The sequence below is a fragment of the Crocuta crocuta genome, unplaced genomic scaffold (genome assembly GCF_008692635.1).
Source record: "Crocuta crocuta isolate KB4526 unplaced genomic scaffold, BGI_CrCroc_1.0 scaffold29, whole genome shotgun sequence".
Taxonomy (NCBI): Eukaryota; Metazoa; Chordata; class Mammalia; order Carnivora; family Hyaenidae; genus Crocuta; species Crocuta crocuta.
In genome coordinates, this window is record NW_027533280.1 from 7,012,829 (window position 1) to 7,030,974 (window position 18,146).

Here is an 18,146-nt window from a genome sequence, read left to right on the forward strand (position 1 = left end):
ATACCAGTATCCGCCACTAGGTCTTGGGTAGGAATCTCAATGTTGTTAAATTTCAAGTCCTCAACTACCTGTCAAGCGCCCTTCTCAAAAATGTGCGTTAATGGTCATTTGTATTCCTTCTTCAAACCCCCAGATTTCTCAGTGGGAAGGTCTCTGTATGACAATATTTGTCCTTTGTCGCATCATGCATGTGCTCAGGCACCATCTGCAGCCTAGAATTTCCCTCCCTCTTCTCAAACTTTCTGCTAAAAGCTTTGAGGGCACCTGGACGGCTCAGTCGGTTAAGCATCCGACTTCTGCTCTCNGCCCCCTCCCCCATCATGCTCTGTCTCTCTGTCTCTCAAAAATGAAGAAATGTTACCAAAACAATTTTTTTAAAAAAAGCTTTGTAAATACCGCCCCACACGCATTAAGGTGGCTACAATATAAAGCAAACACATCTGGAAAGAGCAAGTATTGGCAAGGATGGGGAGACATCAGAACGCTTGTGCACTGTTGGTGGGGATGGAAAACCGTGTAGCTGCCGTGGGGAGCAGCGAGGCAGTTCCCCAGAAAATGAAGAAGAGAATTACCAGCACAGGGGAGAAATGCACCACGTGGTGATTAGTCAGCCCTACTGTGCGGGGCGTATGAAAGCTGCTAGGACAATAAATCCGAAGAGTTCTCATCATGAGGGGAAAAAAATCTTTTTTTTCTTTTTTTAATCTACATGGAATGAGAAGCTTACTGTCATCATTTCACACAACTCATTAAACTGCACACCTTCAACTTGGGCAGTGCCTGATGTCAATTCTATCTCAACGACACTGGGAAAAAAAACAGAATTGCCAAACGATCGGGTAAATCCACTTCCATGTCTATACCAAAAGGAACGGAAAGCCAGGTCTCAGAGAGAGAAGGGCACACCCACGTTCCTAGCGGCACGATTCACAACAGCCTGAAGGTTCACAAGCAACCCCAGGCTCCCCGAGGGATGAACGGATACACAAGACGTGGGGTAACCCCCAGTGGACTAGACTCCGCCTGCNACTGGGAAAAAAAAACAGAATTGCCGAACGATCGGGTAAATCCACTTCCATGTCTATACCAAAAGGAATGGAAAGCCAGGTCTCAGAGAGAGAAGGGCACACCCACGTTCCTAGCGGCACGATTCACAACAGCCTGAAGGTTCACAAGCAACCCCAGGCTCCCCGAGGGATGAACGGATACACAAGACGTGGGGTAACCCCCAGTGGACTAGACTCCGCCTGCCGAAGGAAGGAGATTCCCACACGAGCCACAGGGCGCGTGAACCGCACGGGGAACCTGACCGAGAGCGTTATGCTCCGTGCAATAAGCTCGTCGCCAAAAAGACACTCATTATCTCTATTATCAGAGGTGCCTGGACCAGTCGATTCCTAGAGGCAGAAAGCAGACAGCAGGGGCTGGAGGCGAGGGGCTGGGGAGTTGTTATTTAATGAGGACAGAGCCTCGGTTCCGCCAGATGGGGGTGGATGGCAGCAGCGGCGCACGACAGTGGGAGTGTCCTGGTGCCCCGAAGCGACACGCTGAAAAATAGTGCAAAGACAGTGAACTTTAGGTTATGTGGGTGGCACCGTGACTGAAAGAGAAACCTTTGTCGAGTCGTGGTTCCACCTCCTCCAGCCCTCTCTGAACTCCCACCAGCACCAGACTGGGGGGTGGAGGGGTGGGGGAGACTTCGGAGCCCTCTGGCCGCGCCCCCAGCCCCTGGGGCTGAATGCACTGCGTGGCTCCGTCCACCTGGCGCACCACTCCTTTCTCTGCGTTCATCCACTCATCCTCTAATTCTTGGGCCCCCAGATGCTTCCTCTAGGAAGCCTTCCCTGACTACCTCTGGCCTAGGGCAGATCCCCCAGTTATACATTCTCATCACTCCAGGTGCTCCCCTTCCAAGCACTTATGTGTTCTGAAACCCCGGCACACAGTAGGTCCTCATAACTGTTTTGCCACACACTATGCTGGGCACCATCTCACTCGGTCTTTGTGACAGATCTAGGAGGCTGGTACAATTGTTTCCATTTAATACACGCGAAGACCAAGGCACAGAGAGGCAAAGCGATTGCCCCCCCCCCCCNCCTGCCCATCCTCCTTCCCGCCTCCTTGTTCTCAGGGTCAGCCAGGGAGGATGCCGGGAGGCACGCCCAGCCCCGCCTGTCTTCATTTCCCTGACGGCAGAGTGAGCCAGCAAGGCGCGTCCCCCAAATCAGCCTCCAGAATCACATTCCTCTTCAGCGCGCCTGCGCCCACCCAAAGGAGGCCATACCCTTCCCTAAGGGCCAGCCCGCTCTCTGCCCCAGGGCAGCAAATCCATGGTGGCACTGCCTGCCCTCAGTCTGGGGTGGGGGACTTTGCAGCTCCTCCCCATTCCCTTCTCATCCTCTTCCCTGAGTCACCAGGACACCCAAAAAAGTATGTAGCCCTCTCCTGGCTCTGGCTTCCCCTCCCTGAGCCCCGGCTCCTTCATCTATGGCAGAGATGTGTCCCCAGGTGGGGGGTGGGGGGTGGGGGGAGAATCTGCTGAGTGTGCCACGGTGCTGGCCTAAATACTCAATAACTCCGAGATTATCTGGCACAAGCCACAGGTTAGTCCAGTTTTCCTGCCCCGGAGGAGAAGCATGCCCTGAGAGGCTGCGGTGAATTTTATAACCACACATCACTTTCCTATCTGTAAAATGGGTATAATTGCCTGTTCGCCTGCCTCAGAGGGCGGGCGTGGAGGTACTCTGCAGCCCCACAAACTGGCGTGGGCGCTAAACACTTAGCCCTTCAGTTCAAGAGGGAGGGGTTTGCAGTGCCATTCTCCTGGGAACAGGGACTCCGGCCCCTCCCGCGGTGGAAGGGACACCAGGGGGTCACTGTGAGCAGTCCTCTGCCTCTGGCCTTTCACTTGCCATCTCCTGCGATCTCTCCTCTGCTTACAGACATCGGAAGGGCGTGGTGCAAGTCCCGGCAGCCAGTCTCAATGGCCCAAACCCTCCCTGTCTTGGGGGAAGACTTCCTGCCTCTCCCTGAGGCGCCCCCATTTCTGCTCCCTCCATGCATCCGAGTGCACAGCACCTCCATCCCCCAGAAATCTTTCTCCCACCACCATGCCCTTCCGTCTCCTCTGTGCCACTCGGTGTGCCCCAACATTTACCGCAGACCCCTCCACTTCTTTCCTATCTCCTGCAACCGCCACCACTCACCTACAGGGCTGCAGAAGCCCCTCGCTGGTCTCCCCTCACCCACCCTCACTCCTCTCAATCCACTCTCCCCAGAGAAGCCAGAGAGCTCCTTTGAAGAAATACATCAGATTCTGACAACACCTTGCTTAAAACTCTCCACGGACTCCCAACTATTGTAAACAAATACCACCTCCTAGCCTCAGCCTATAAGGCCTTTTATAATCTGGCCACCACTACCTCTCCATCCTCATCTCACCCTATACCAGCCATTCTGGCCTCCTCACTGCTCCAGGAACATGCCGAGCTTTCTGCTGCCCCAGGGCCTTTGCACTCACTGTTCTCTCTGCCTGGAATGCCTTCCCCCCCCACCCCCCCACCCCAGATGTCTGTATAAGTGACTTCCTTTTCCCATTCCGGGCTTGGCTCAGAAGTCTGTTCCTCATAGAAGCCACCTGTGACCACCTACTCTGAACTCATTGAAAATACATCCTCCTCATCACAGCTCCCGCTAACATCTTGCCCCCACCTGAAATTTCCATGTGTACTCCTTTATCTGTCCTCCCAGAAGACTGTTAGCTCCATGACTGCAGGGAGTTTTGTCTTTATCATTCCCTGGGATCTCCCAGGGTTCAGCTCAGTACCTGGCACACAGCAGACACTCAATAAATAGTTGTTGATTGGATGAATACACCCCCACCTGATGCCAGCTTCGTACCTGGATATACACGTCTACCGTGGAGGTCTGCTTCGCAACAGAGGCTGAAAACACGGGGCTCATGTGGGCCCCCGTAAATGGGCCCCTGGCCCCGGGCACCATCTCCACCATCAGCAGCACACAAAACAAACGCAGCACCCAGTGCAAATTCAGCTGCCAGCCGCTCATCAGCCCCCAAGGAGCCCGGCCCTCACTCTCCACTTCCCCTTCTGCAGCGTCGTACTTCCAAACAGCTGGCAGCTCCGGTGGCCTGCGGTGTGACATGGGAAGGAGGGGCAGTGTCACCAAAGAGCCCGGGCTCCTGCCCCCCCACCCCCCCCCAAGGAAAGCCAAATGTAGAAACCCACTCTCTGGACGGAAGCTCTTTGGAGGGACTGACTGGCTCAGCACGCAGGTTAGTTACGCCCTTCTTCCCAAGCCCCCAGGTAGTGTCTCGTGGCAATGCAGGCCTCTCCACCCATCAGCACCTGCGCCCGGACCATCAGGGCCAGACGGCCGGGTCCTGGGACTCCGAGGGGATCCCAGCTGCAGGGGCCAGCTGGGTGAAACAAATATGGGCAGTGGGCAGTGGCTCACAACGACAAAAACAGACTTGTGGGGGTGCACTTGGCCTCTGGGCCACCGATGTGAGACGACTAAGCAATACTCTTGAAGGTCCTACGGTGCGCGAAGCGCTTATCACGGATGACCTCACTGAGTTCCCAGAACTGGCCAAGGGAAGGCACTGTTATTATTTCCATTCTACAGATGAGCAAACCTGGGCGCTGAGCCGAGCCAGCTCAGTTTCCCCAGCCGCGGTGCTGGTGCCCTTCCTCTCTCTCTTATCCAGTCCTCGGGAGGACTTCCCGCCCCTCGCAGGGAGGAGGGAGCCGGGGCCTGAGGAGTTCCCTAACCTGCCCAAAGCCACATGGCAGGAGGTCNCGAGCCGAGCCAGCTCAGTTTCCCCAGCCGCGGTGCCGGTGCCCTTCCTCTCTCTCTTATCCAGTCCTCGGGAGGACGCAGATACCATCTTCCCGCCCCTCGCAGGGAGGAGGGAGCCGGGGCCTGAGGAGTCCCCTAACCTGCCCAAAGCCACATGGCAGGAGGTCCCAAAGCCAACAGCTCCTGGGATGGGGCAATCAAGGCCCAGAGGGAAGTGAGTTGCTCAAGATCACATAGCTTGTGAGCGGAGAGCTGAGCTGGAATCTAGTATCTGCCGTTTAGCTGGACACCCGGGCAAAACCAGCTGCATTTCCTCCCAAGGAAATCAAACTGGGGAAAAACAAGCCCTGGGCACACCAGTTTCCTTCTTTTGCCTCTTTCACAAGTTATACATGAGCGGACTTGTTTTTGCCATCACAAGAAACAAAGTCCAGAAAACAACATTGGGCGTTTTTTGTTCTGGGTTTGTTGTTTTTTTTTTTTTTTTTTTTTTTTTTTTTTTTGGTCATTCTTTACACAAGTGTTTCTCAATGACCTGACCAGGCAGGAGGGGGAGGAGGAGACCCCAAAAGAAGGGAAGAGGAGGGGAGGCAGAAGGCGCCTGTCCCTGCGCTCTTTTCTTACCTGGTGACCTTCCCCCTCTCCTCTTGTTTTCCCGAACTTCACTTGGCACCGACTAGGAACGGGACGCTGCAGGTTTCCAATCCAGTCATGGCCACTGACCAGCGCTGCGCGGCCTTGGGGAGGTCGCTTCACCTCTCTGAGCTTCTGATTCGGTATCTGCAAAATGAAGACAAATGGGGGCCCATTCGGAGCATACTGTAAGAGCTCAATAAATGTCTGCATCTCTGGTGTTCCCAGCTTGAGGATCAGCACGTGCCTCCTCTCCACGGACGACAGATTTCTTGTACTCATTCACAAGGAAGCATTTATGGAGCGCCTTCGGCACGCCTGTCCGGAGTGTAATTCTCATTAGATCTGCAATCCTGATAGGAAGAGGCGGGTACAGGAAGTTGGGCTGCAACCCCATTTGCGCCTGCACTTTCTAGGTGCAAACCCCGGGAATATCAAAGTGTTGTTTCCTAATCTTTGAGGAGACTGAGAAGTTGAACTCTGGGGGTCCGGCGCTCTGGCGGGCGAGGAGGCATCGCTTACCTCCGGCCGGGCCTCGGACCCGCAAACTCCGGACCTCGATCCCGCCAGGCCTCGCGGCCTGCCCGGTCCCCGGCCGCCGGCCCGCGCAGCCGACNCCCCGAATGCTGGTCCCGCCCCCGCCCTTAAAGGCACAGCCTCCCGCGAGGTCCCGGGGAGGTCTCGGGGTGCCTCCCTACTAGCCGCCGTGCTTTCAGTTCCCAGCCTGTCGGTTCCGCTGCTGTCGCTCAAGCGGAAGCTGAGCTAAAACCTGAAGGCTAAGGACACCAGGAGGCCGGAGAGGGGCAGTTAGAGAATGAAACTAGGAATTTTACTCCCAGATGCTTAGGTAAAATCAGCGGTGACCCCAGGAGAGGCAGGTGCCGCAAATATTCCGGCTGCCCTGCCTGAGATGCCTCTGTTCGCGAGACCTCCGGATTGGGGTCCCTCCACTAGCATCGCTTTTAAAAGAAGAATAAGGCACATAAGTCAAGACAGGGGAGTCGCTGCTGTACTCGGACCCGCCCCCCGGACCCCCAGCCCCTGGGGAGGTTCGGGTCTTCACAGCCCTTCCGAGGGCGGGGCGGAAGGACGGAGGCTGGGAGCCCGGNCGCACTTGCACGTCGGACGCCTCTGCCCGGCTCTCCGGCTGCCCGCCTTCTCCCTCGCCCGCGGGCGGCGTTCAGGGCCCCTCAGCGTCCCGCCCTCGCGCCCTTTCGGNCTCTGGGACACGGATATCACTGTGGCCCAGTGCATGGTAAGTTTGGAATCTCAGATCGTCTGGTTTCTTTGCAACGTTTGCTAAACACACTCTTTGAGCCTCACTTTCCTTCTCTGAAAAATGGGCAGGATCATAGTACCTATCATAGGCAGAGTCTTCGCCTAATGGAATTCAATACTGTGTGGAAAGGCCTGGGCCCTATGCCTGGGGGCTGAGTGAATACTCCCTCCATGGAAGGCATTCTTGCAACCATTATCCCATGCAATGTAGGGATTTACATGCTTAAACTCCTACCAGCTCTGAGCCCATCGGAGCAGGGCACAGGCCAAGCCCACCTCCTGCTATAGGCAGCCAGCCCAGCGGTGCCCACAGCGAGTGTCTGGGTAAGGGAATGACTGAGCCCGCTCCAGGTCAGCTGTTCCCCAGGCCACTTGCTGCTTGGGGAAGTAGCTCCAAAATTGCTGAGTTTGGAGCCAAAGTCCCCTTCCCTAAGGGGCCCTAACTGGGACTCGGTGGCCCAGCCAGCAGAAGAAATTCAGTGTCACCATCCTAGGTCAGCTGTGCAAGCAGATCACTATCTCGTGGTCTCCCAGGGCTGGTGGGGGGGGGGGGAGAGTGTGTGTTGAGGGACCCCAGGAAAGAGTCAAGGGAGGAAAAGACTCTTGGGGGACACAGAGGGGAGACAAATGGGGCCTGGGACACAGCCCATGGTTTGCCCTTGCTTAGTGGACAGGGATCAGGGTTAAGGCCTATTTCCCAGTCTGGGAAAGGCCATGTTTTTAAAAGTATTTTTTTATTTTTGAGAGAGAGAGAGCGCAAATGGGGGAGAGGCAGCGAGAGAAAGGAGGAGTCACAGAATCCAAAGCAGGCTCCAGGCTCTGAGCACAGAGCCTGACATGGGGCTCAAACCCACAAACTAAAATCATGACCTGAGCAGAAGTCAGATGCTCAACCGACCGAGCCGCCCAGGCATCCCCTGGGAAAGGCCATTTTGATATCACGAGTCATCATAGGAGTAGCCTCAGAAGTCATCCAATCCAAGTTCAAGTTCTGCCTCTGCCATTTACTGGCTACTTGACCTTGGACAATTCACTTTGTCTTTTTGAAACTGAGTTTCCCGGTCTGGAAAGTGGGGTTCGTAACAGCACCTACACGGCTCCCACAGGACTGTCATCAGGACGCACTGAGATTAGATACGTAAAACCCGTAGCCCCCTGCCCGGTACTTGTAATTGCTGAACACACAGAGGCTGCTATTATTATCATCATCACCGTCGGCATTATTGCTGAGGGTAGAAGAACCTGACCCAGCGTCTGACGCCCAGTGGGTGACAATGTTGAGTTTGAATGAAAGCTTTCGCACTTGCCTCCGGCATCTGTAACTGCCATCTGCAAACGAGCACATTTTACTATATGTCAGTTTCTGCGGGTCAAGGATTGGGGAAGGGCTCCCTCGGGTGACACTGGAGCAGGGCTCTTAGGTGCCTGCTCGGGTGTGGTGGCTGGAAACGGGCGGCTGTGAGGGGTCGGGGGCTGCTGCCTGGACATTCCTCTTTCTTCATGGAGTCTCAGGGCGTCTCCGTGTGATCTCTCTGCAGGAGCTGCTCTCGGGGCTTCCCCAGAGCAAGGCAGCCTCAGGCAGCTGGACTCCTCAGACATGATAGCCAGGGGCCGGGGCAGCTCGGGGGACACACGTCAAGGCTCCGGGGCTCAGGGCAGCCGCCACGTTGCCTTATAGGGCTAGTTGTGGAAGTGATAACCGCGCCATCGTGCCACACTGTGGGCGCAGATCCCCCGAGATTCGAGAAGAAACAGATTCCACCTCTCAGCGGGAGGTTCATCAAACCCCCCTGTTCAGGAGGTCCAGGGCATGGTGGCAGCGCCGGAAACAGTGCAAGCTCTTGGGGGACATGAGCAGTAGTAAGTGGAACGTCAGAAGGGAACAAGAGAATCGGAAATTTCAGGCTTACTCAGAGAGGCCCCGAGACTTGGAAGGTTCCTTCGGGGTGCCTGAGTCTCCCCTGCAAGCAATCCAAGTTGCCCCCTGATCCTAGCGGCCCTAGAGCAAATGGTCACATCACACCTACTTAACCTCTCCCACGGACGCGGCGCTCACTACCTCTCAGAGGAAGTGTTCTCATCAGCATTTTGCAGGGGGGAGTCTCCACTGCAATGATCCTTCTAGAAGGTGACTTGGCAATTGATACACGTCACTTGTAAGCGCCTCAGAGACACGTGCGCCTTTTGTGCCACCAGAGTTGCTCCAGAGGTTTCCACGGTGAAGAAGAGAAGATGTGGACAATGCGCTAAGCGCAAGAGCGTTCTCGGCAGCGGTCTTTATAATTGCGCAGCAACCAGAAGCCCCTAACGGTCCTGCAACAGCGGGTTGGGTCAGCCATTTGTGGGATCTCCTGGGAAATATTGCCACGAAGCCTTTCAACATTCTGGTTTTTTTTCTTCTCTTCCTTTTCCGTCTCCCCCTTCCCCTCCTTTCTCAGAGAGAGAAAATCTCCTTTCCTACCCACCTGAGCCCCAGCGACTGCCTCAGGGAAGCAATTTAGATTATGTGTGGTGTGCAGAGCTTGGAACTCTGGACTGAGAGGCGAAGGATTGAGGCCGGAGAGCAGTTCGCCCTGGCTCTGTGATATTCTACCTGGTGCCTCCCTACCCTCGTGTTCTAGAATGCTTTTCTGTTCCTGACGAACATCTGGTTTTAACCTCCACCAAGATATTCCCTATATACTCGGCTTCCTCTTCCAGCGGAGGCTTACAGTTGCCTCGTTTTTTTAAAAATGTTTTATTGTGGACTCTACTTTATGTGCAAAACGGGGCAAAAATAGTTACTTACCTACAGGTAAAATAAGAAAATTAACACACAAACACCTCCCATTCAGATTAAAAAACAGAACCTCATCAGTACGTTCAGAGTCTGAAACCACCACCAACTTGATGATTGTTTAAATCATTCTCCCATCATTGGGGCATCTGGGTGGCTCAGTGGGGTAAGCGTCTGACTCTGGATTTGGGCTCAGGTCATGATCTTGCGGTTTGTGAGATCGAGCCCCGTGTGGGGGTCTGCACTGACAGCATGGAGCCTCCTTGGGGTTTTCTCTCTCTCCCTTTCTTTCTGCCCCACCCCCCCTTCACAAATAAATAAATAAACTTAAAAAAATCATTCTCCCACCATATGCACAAACCTTGGTTTCATATATATATACTAAATATATATAGAATGTGTATATGTAGTACTTCTAACGTATTTTATTTGATGCACATAAGAAATTGTTATATATTGTGGTATAATGTACAGTATCCATGAGTATATTATAATGTACATTACGTGTACATTACATGTACACGTAAACATTTATCACCGTTTACGTTTTCCTAAGCAGCAACTTATTTTGTTCTGCCTGTCCTTGAACTCTATGGAAATTGAGGAGTCGTTCACATATTCTTCTGCAACTTTTTTCCTTCACCTTCTCGTCCGCGGTCTTCATGATGTTGCCCCGTGTGGCCGCGGCTCGTGTGTCCAATGCTCTGTCGTGGTCACTGCATGACTGTACCAGGGTTTGTGGGCCCTTTTCCCATTGATGGAGAGATGTGGGTTGTTCCCGGGATGTTGCATTCATTGCCATCTTTCTCACACGCCTCCTGGTGCGTTTGCAAAAAACTTCTCCTAGGGCATCGTGTCAGCAGGGTACAACCAGGAACAACGAGGTAGAGAAGGGGGTTCAGAAATGCACTGCAAGGAGTGGATTTTCAAGACTGTGGGGCTGGTTGGGTGAGTCCAAAACCGAGAGGGCAGCTGGCTTGAAAGTCTTGGGCATGAGCCATCGCAAATGGAATTTCTTCTTGGGGGAAGGGTCAGGTCTGTTAAGGCTTTTCGACAGGTTGGATCAGATCCACCCAGATGATCCAGGATTAGCCTCCTTTGCTTGAAGCCAACTGATTATGGACTTTAATCACCTCTACAGAATTCCCTCCCTGCAACTACTAGCTCAATGCTTGATAAACAACCAACCGGGGGCTATGGCTCAGCCAAGCTGACACATGACCCTGACCTTCACAGTCATAAACCGAGGAGTGAGATCGCTTGGGCCAGAGCAAGGATCCGGGTGGAAGGAGGTGCTCGTTTTTACACGTAATATCAGAAGGGCAGGAAGAGCGGTGATTAAAGTCTGAAAGCCAAAACAATGAATCGCGAAATTCATTCTGCCCTCCTACCCTTTCCTGAAGACCCGCCACCCCTCTACCCTGCTCCTGCCCTGCCCCAGACAACCAGCTGAGAGCAGGTATCTGAAAATATATGCATGTAGGTCTCCCAACTTTGATTTCATTAAATTTCTATAAAAGACTCCTGATATTGATGTTATTTTATGACTTGCATTTTTAAAAATTAATACCATTTTATGGGCGTCCCTCATGCCAGGACATTTAAGTCTAAAATCGTTAAGTCATTCTTTTTCTTTAAAAATATTTTTTTAATGTTTATTGTTTTGAGAGAGACAGAGAGCAAGTGGGGGAGGGGCAGAGAGCGAGGGAGACACAGAATCCGAAGCAGGCTCCAGGCTCCGAGCTGTCAACAGAGAGCCAGACATGGGGCTTGAACTCATGGACCCCGAGATTATGGCCTTAGCCGAGAAGTCGGATGCTCAACCGACTGAGCCACCCAGGTGCCCCCAGAGCGTGAGTTTTATAAAGGGGTGTCCCACTTGCCAACCCGGTGGGTTAAAAAAATACTTTCTCATCACTTGTTTCATTTGTATTTTTTTCTCCTTTTAGCAAAGCTGGCACATTTTCATTGGCTTGAGTATCTTTCTATGGGGGTCTTGTCTGGCCATTGATGCCACTACAAAATGACGTTGTTGACTTCGTTTTGGAGAGACTCTGCACATTAGAGGCCTGCCCGTCTTCGGTGATCCTGGTATGTCCTGGACAAGAATGAGGCCTCAGGTCAGGCAGACTCAGGGGGAAGTTACCTCTCCTCTCGGACTTTGGTTTTCTACTTTTAAAACGGGCCAAAGGGCTCTTGGATCACTTAGGCTTGTTGCAAAGATTGAAGGAGAAAATGCACCTCAGACACTAGGGATCTGTAAGCGCTCAGCAGGTGGGTGTCGGATGTTATCAGGGGTTGAGCCCATGGGAACACAGAATTGCTCCACGGTCACGTGCAGCACGTCCAGAGTGACTGGTCACGGCCGAGGCACAGCAGTGGCCATAGGGGGTCACATGACCCACGGGGAGGCTCGGAGGCCCTGCATGGGGACAATGCAGAGGGCCTGCCAGGCACTACTGGGCCGTCCCTGAGCCTGAGCAGTGACCTCTTGGCCTGGGGAGCCCCTTTTCCTTGGCATAGACGGTTGCTTTGGATGGTGAAGCCTGAAAAGCTGGCCGTGGTGCGGGTAGGACCTGCGCAGGGGCCAGGGTGTGGGGGACAGGCCAGGATCCTGAGACGTGAGGTCTGCCCCTTTGTGTGGGGCCTGGAGCAAGTTGGGGGGCCCAAGGGATTAGAAGGCATTAGAAGGCAGGATGGGAGAGGGTCCCATTACTTCAAGGTTTCTGTGGCGCCCAGCACTGCACAAACCTTGGACAAGCCTATATGGTGTCGATGATTATTATCCCCTTGTTACTGGGGCTCAGAGAGGTGAGTTCACTTTCTCAGGATCACACAGCCAGCAAATGACGGACCTGGGATTTGAACCAAGTCTGCCTGAATCCCCAGCGCCATGCTCCATTACCCCAGCTGTCTGGCTAATGAGAATGCTATTGCCCTTGCTTCCGCTTGGTCAGTCCACAGCGGGCACTTGCACCAAATGCCAGTGGGAAGTGTCATCACACAGAATTCTTGGTGGAGCAGCTGTAGGCGAATACAGGACACTTAGAAGGCACCAATGCTGACGAGTAACAGTTACCGAGTCCCACTGAGTTTCAGCGCCTGTGCAAGGGTCTCACTGAATCCTGGTAGGTAACCTTATGAACGAAGTCCTGTTCTTACCCCTTTTTTAGAGATGACTAAACTGAGGCACAGAATGGTGATGTCACTTTAGCCAAAGACATCCCGCCCCCCAGCAAATGAAGGTTGGACTGGGGACACGGGGCCCAATCTGTCTCTAGCCAGTGCCCCTGGCACCCTTAGGAGGGAGGCGGGAAATGCTATCAAACGGGGAAGCGGTTGAGAATCGGTGGAGTGCGCCCTCTGGTGGTGGACACCATGGACAGCGCCCACGGCGCTGCCGGAGCTGAATTCAAATCCCTAGTCTGACATTTCCTGGTTGAGTGACCTGGGCAAGTCACTTCACCTGCCACAGCCTCAGTTTCCCCACCTGTACAATAGGAATAGTAGCAGTGAGGACTTGTTGGGTAGGTGTGAGGATTCTGTAAGAGAAAGCGTCCACACGTTTTGTTTAACACTGGATAGTGATGATGGATGTCCATGCCAAGGGAGTAAGTCCTTCCTTTCCAGGGATGGGAAGGGAGCTGGGATGCCCCCTGGGGTCCAGCTCACCAACAGTGTGCAGAGTGGCAGAAGGGCACCCTCAAAGCTTTAGAAAATTACTTTGGGGCAAATCAAGGAGCATCCCGTTATCTCCTGCAACCCTCTCCCCTCCGGCACTGGCCCCTCTCTGCTCTTTCACGCCCACACAGCCAGGAAGCCTCAGAACAGGGCGCCTCCCACATCATGACTGTGACCCCTTACCACCTCTTGGCCAATCTCCCCCAAAACCTATCTTTCTCACTGCCTTCACTCCCCAGCTCTAAAACCATCCATGGCTCCCCATGGTTCTCAAAGCTCACTGTCCATCATCTGCCTTCAACGGACCCTTCCAAACTGCCTCTCTGTCCTTGGCCTCCACTCACAGCAAGCCTGCAGGCGCACACTTTGCAGATGCCACGCGTGGTGCCAGGCGCCGGCAGGCAGGAAGCTAAAGATGAGGGCTGTCATTGGATCCCGCCGAGCTGGTTTACTCACTGCCCCAGAATCAGTTTCCCCGCCAGGAATGTCCTTCCCCCCCGCCTTGGTTCTAATCCTAACTGTATCCAAAGTGCGAGATGGCACTAACCAGCTGCAGGAAACCAGAATCCGATCGCTCTACCAGCTCTACTTGAGGATGCAGATAATGACCCTGATACCGTAGGGACACAGACATATAGATACAGACAGATATAGAATAACATGGGAGACAAAGGATATACTTACAGACATATAAATCGGCATACACATAGACGTATAGGCATTTAGATAGACCTATAGACTTTTTTTTCTTTAATATTAAAGGAGTGGCCATACACCCAATAATAGCACAGGACTTCAGGAGGGCCAGGTGCTCAGGTGTCTCTGAGGACAAATCTATTTATACACAATAACCCGCCCCAAGATTTTTCTCTAAGGGCCAGCTCTGAAAAATTTGTCCCAAGAAAATTTAGAATCAAATAAGAAAATAATTTAAGTCTCATTTGCCACACTTGGAGACAGGGCTGTTCTCGACGACCAGTGGGGCTGAGGACCCCCGTGTGTCCCTGGTCTGCGAGAAGCTCATTTCCTTTTCCCTCCAGGAAAGGCCTTGGAAGGTGTGTTAGCTTTTTCTTTCTTTCCTTTCCTTTCTTTTCTTTTCTTTCCTTTTCCTTTCTTTTCTTTACCTTTTCTTTCTTTTTCTTTCTGTCCTTCTCTCTCTTTTATTTCTTTGTTTCTTTCTTTCTCTCTTCCTTACTTTCTTTCTTTTCTTCTCTTTCTTTTTTCCTTCCTTCTTTCTTTCCTCCTTCCTTCCTTTCCTTCTCTCTTCCTTTCTTCCTTTTTTCTTTCCTTCTCTTTCTCTCTTTTCTCTTCCTTCTTTCCTTTCTTTCCTTCCTTCCTTCTTTGTTTCTTCTTTCTCTTTCTTTCTTTCTTTCTAGCTTTATTTAAGTGCAATTTACAAATAAAAACGGTCTGTATTTAAGATGTACAACACGATGTTTTGATATATGTCCACATTGTGAAATGATCACCACATCAAGTTAATTTACATACCTGTCACCTCACATACTTACCATTGTGTTTGTGCGTGTCTGTGACATCTCCCTGTCCAGCACTTGCTCTCTGCATGACAAGGGTGCGTGGGTGGAGGCTGGGGAAGGAATGGCCTCCAGGCAGACATGGTTCCTTAGGCTCAGAAAACATCTGACAGACACACACTTACACAGCTCTGGATTCTCACATGGCCCCCCCTCCACCCCCTCCTGCTTCCCCAACAATCACCCCCTCCCAGGTGCAGGTGCTTAGGCGGGGCAAACCGGAGTCGCCCCGATTCCTTCTCAGCCCACTCCGGCCCTTCCCTCAGCAAATCCTTCCCCGAGAATGACAAAAACCATGTGTCACCAGTGTGGCCTCTTTGCACCTCCTCGGCCAGCACCCTGGTCAGAGGGCTAGGTCGGCTGCAGGGCCCTCCTCACTGGCTCCCTGTTTCTACCCTCATCATTGCTGTCGAAGGGACTCTGTCAAAATATGAAACCAGATCACGTTTTCCTCTGCTCAGAACTCCCCTGGGGAGAAAAGTTTTGCAAATCGTTTCTCTGGTAAGGGACTTGTACGGAGCTTATGGCTCAACAAGAAAAGGGCAAATAATCTGTTAAAAACTAGGCAAAGGATCTGGTCAACATCTCCCCAAATAGACATACAAGGGGGCCGATAAGCTTGGGAGATGGCCCCATACCATTTAGAGAAATGCGAATTGAGGCTCTGAGATCCTTCTTCACAGTCCTGAGGGTGGCCGTGACTTTAAAAGACATAATAACAAGTGTAGGTGAGGATGCGAAGGCAAGGGAACCCCTGCACAGGTGAGGATATAAAATGACGCAGCTGCTTTGGGAAACCAAACGCCAAATATAGAATTACCATGTGACTCTGTGCGCTGGTCAGCTCGGCGACGTATCAAAATACCACAGCCTGGGGGACTTAGACCACACACATTTCATTTCTCATGGTTCCAAAGGCTGGGAAGTCCAAGATCAAGGTGCCGGTGTTCTTAGTCTGGCCTCGTGAGCTTTATTTAATTCAGTGCTTCTAAGCACATTACTGTCATTGTTACGATGCTCCAAATGTCCCGCTTTTCACCAGTGGGAGTCTCACTGCCCCGTGGAGACACTTCCATCCTTCTTTGTATTCCTTCGTGGTTTCGGGCACAAGATGTTCTAGGTTCATCTCATACTTTCCCTGGCCCAGCCCTGGAGTCAGCCTTTTCTTCATGGAGCCCTGACTCCCTTTAGTGCATCTGGGTATGAGGTGGGCCCCTTGAGACACAGAATCCGAAGTAGGGTTCTGGCTCTGAGCTGTCAGCACAGAGCCTGATGCGGGGCTTGAACTCACAAACTGTGAGATCATGACCCAGCTGAAATCGGCGTTCAACCAACTGAGCCACCCGGGCGCCCCAGACTTGGATTTTTTTTAAGTACGCAAAATATCAACACATTTCCCAAAGTCAAAACTATGCAGAAAGAAAACACTGTATTTTCGTTAATATTGGAATCAAGAAAAAAGAAAACTACAAAAAGTTATCTTCATGGACATGTCATGCTCTCTCCTAACCCTTCCACCCCTTCCTTACCCATCTCCTTGGGAAACTAATTCCATTAATTTTCAGTTTATCCCTCCTGTGTGTTTCCTTTGCAAAAATTAGAAGATTCAAGTAAATTTTATCTCTCCTTCTTTCTTACACAAAAGATTGCATATTATATATACTTTTTCACACTTTGCTTTTTTCAGTGAAAATGTGTAAAAAACTTCCTTATTCTTTTTTTTTTTTTTTTTTACAGCTGCATAGTATCTATCTGGGAGCTGATCCAGTTACTAAATTTCATATCTATGGCATTAGGGTGTTTCCAATATTTTTTAAGTTTGTTATTTGTTTTGAGAGAGAAGGGGCATGCGTGCGTGGGAGGGGGTAGTAGAGGTGGGGGCAGAGAGAGAGAGGAAGAGAGAGAATCCCAAGGAGCAGGCTCCCTACAGTCAGCATAGAGCCCAAGGTGATGCTCCATCTAATGAAACTTGACATCATGACCTGAGCCAAAGTCAAGAGTCGGATGCTTAACAGACTGAGCCACCTAGGAGCCTAGGTGTTTCCAATATTTTAAAATTACGAACAATGCTGTAGTGAACAACCTTATACATAAATATCTAGAAGTGGAATTACTGGGTCAGAAGGTAAAACGCATGTGAAGTTTTTTGAGACATTACCTACTTCCCTCCATTTAGCATCTATCAGCGAGGTATCCATGTCTGTTTCCCCAGAGCCATCAAGGGAGAGAGTATGCTGTGAAGCTTCTTAATTTTTTTTCTAATCTGACAGGTGAGAAATAGTTTATTTTTTTTAAGTTTTTTTGAAAAGTAGTACAGTTTATCGATCTTCTCCCAAAGATAACATCCTNAGTGAACAACCTTATACATAAATATCTGGAAGTGGAATTACTGGGTCAGAAGGTAAAACGCATGTGAAGTTTTTTGAGACATTACCTACTTCCCTCCATTTAGCATCTATCAGCGAGGTATCCATGTCTGTTTCCCCAGAGCCATCAAGGGAGAGAGTATGCTGTGAAGCTTCTTAATTTTTTTTCTAATCTGACAGGTGAGAAATAGTTTATTTTTTTTAAGTTTTTTTGAAAAGTAGTACAGTTTATCGATCTTCTCCCAAAGATAACATCCTCCAAGCCAAACTGCAATGATCAAAGCCAGGAACTTGACCCAAACACACCACTTTTAACTAAATCACAGACCTTATTCTGATCTCCTCAGTTTTCACATGCACTCAAGACTTGTAGCATTTATTTCTATAAAAGTTTATCCTCAGTGTAGCTATCACTTGGATTTCTCTTATGGCCAATGAGGTGAGCATTTTTCATAAGTTTAAGGATCATTTTTACATCTTTTTTCATCACCTGTTCATGTTTTTGTCCATGTTTCTATCTGGTTTTCACGGGTTTCCTCTTTCACATTTAAAGAGTTCTTCGTATATTAATGATGTTAGCCTTTGATCTATAATATCTATTGTAAATATTTTCCTTTGTCAGTTACCTACCTTTTGACTTTGCTTATGGTGTCTTCCACGTGTAAAAGTTACAGAAGATTTTATGTACTCAAGTGTATTGACCTTTTATCACATCTGGATTTTAAATCATAGTTGGAGGGCCTTTTTCCCACACACAAGCTATGGAGGAATTCACTTATATTTTTTTCTATACTTGTAGTTTTGTTAGTTATATTACTTAGGAGTTTACATTTGTGTATGGTGTGAGGAGTGGATCCTGGGTCAAATAAGTAAATATAACAAAATATTAGCCATCGATGGCAGGCACATGGGGTATTTACCACGCTTGCACCTTTTCTCAAGGTCTGACGATTTGAAAGACAAGCAGTTAGGGGTAAAGTGTGCGACGCAGATTGCGTAGGCGGACGCGGGCGCCGGGGCCCTTTAAGGCGGGCCCCGCCCACCCCGGACGTGCTC

General features: G+C 51.0%; 1 protein-coding gene across 1 annotated transcript in view; it reads right to left on the reverse strand.

Moving 5' to 3' along the window:
* SLC8B1 (solute carrier family 8 member B1) overlaps positions 1-6,064 on the reverse strand; it is a 23,720-nt gene extending 17,656 nt beyond the window's left edge. The window contains exons 1-3 of the mRNA XM_077747916.1: positions 5,977-6,064; positions 5,446-5,601; positions 3,901-4,150 (exon numbers count right to left, since the gene is read on the reverse strand). Coding sequence (XP_077604042.1) covers positions 3,901-4,068 — 168 coding nt within the window. The 5' untranslated portion in view covers positions 4,069-4,150; positions 5,446-5,601; positions 5,977-6,064. The remainder of the gene's footprint in view (positions 1-3,900; positions 4,151-5,445; positions 5,602-5,976) is intronic.
* Between the last annotated feature and the right edge of the window lie 12,082 nt (positions 6,065-18,146).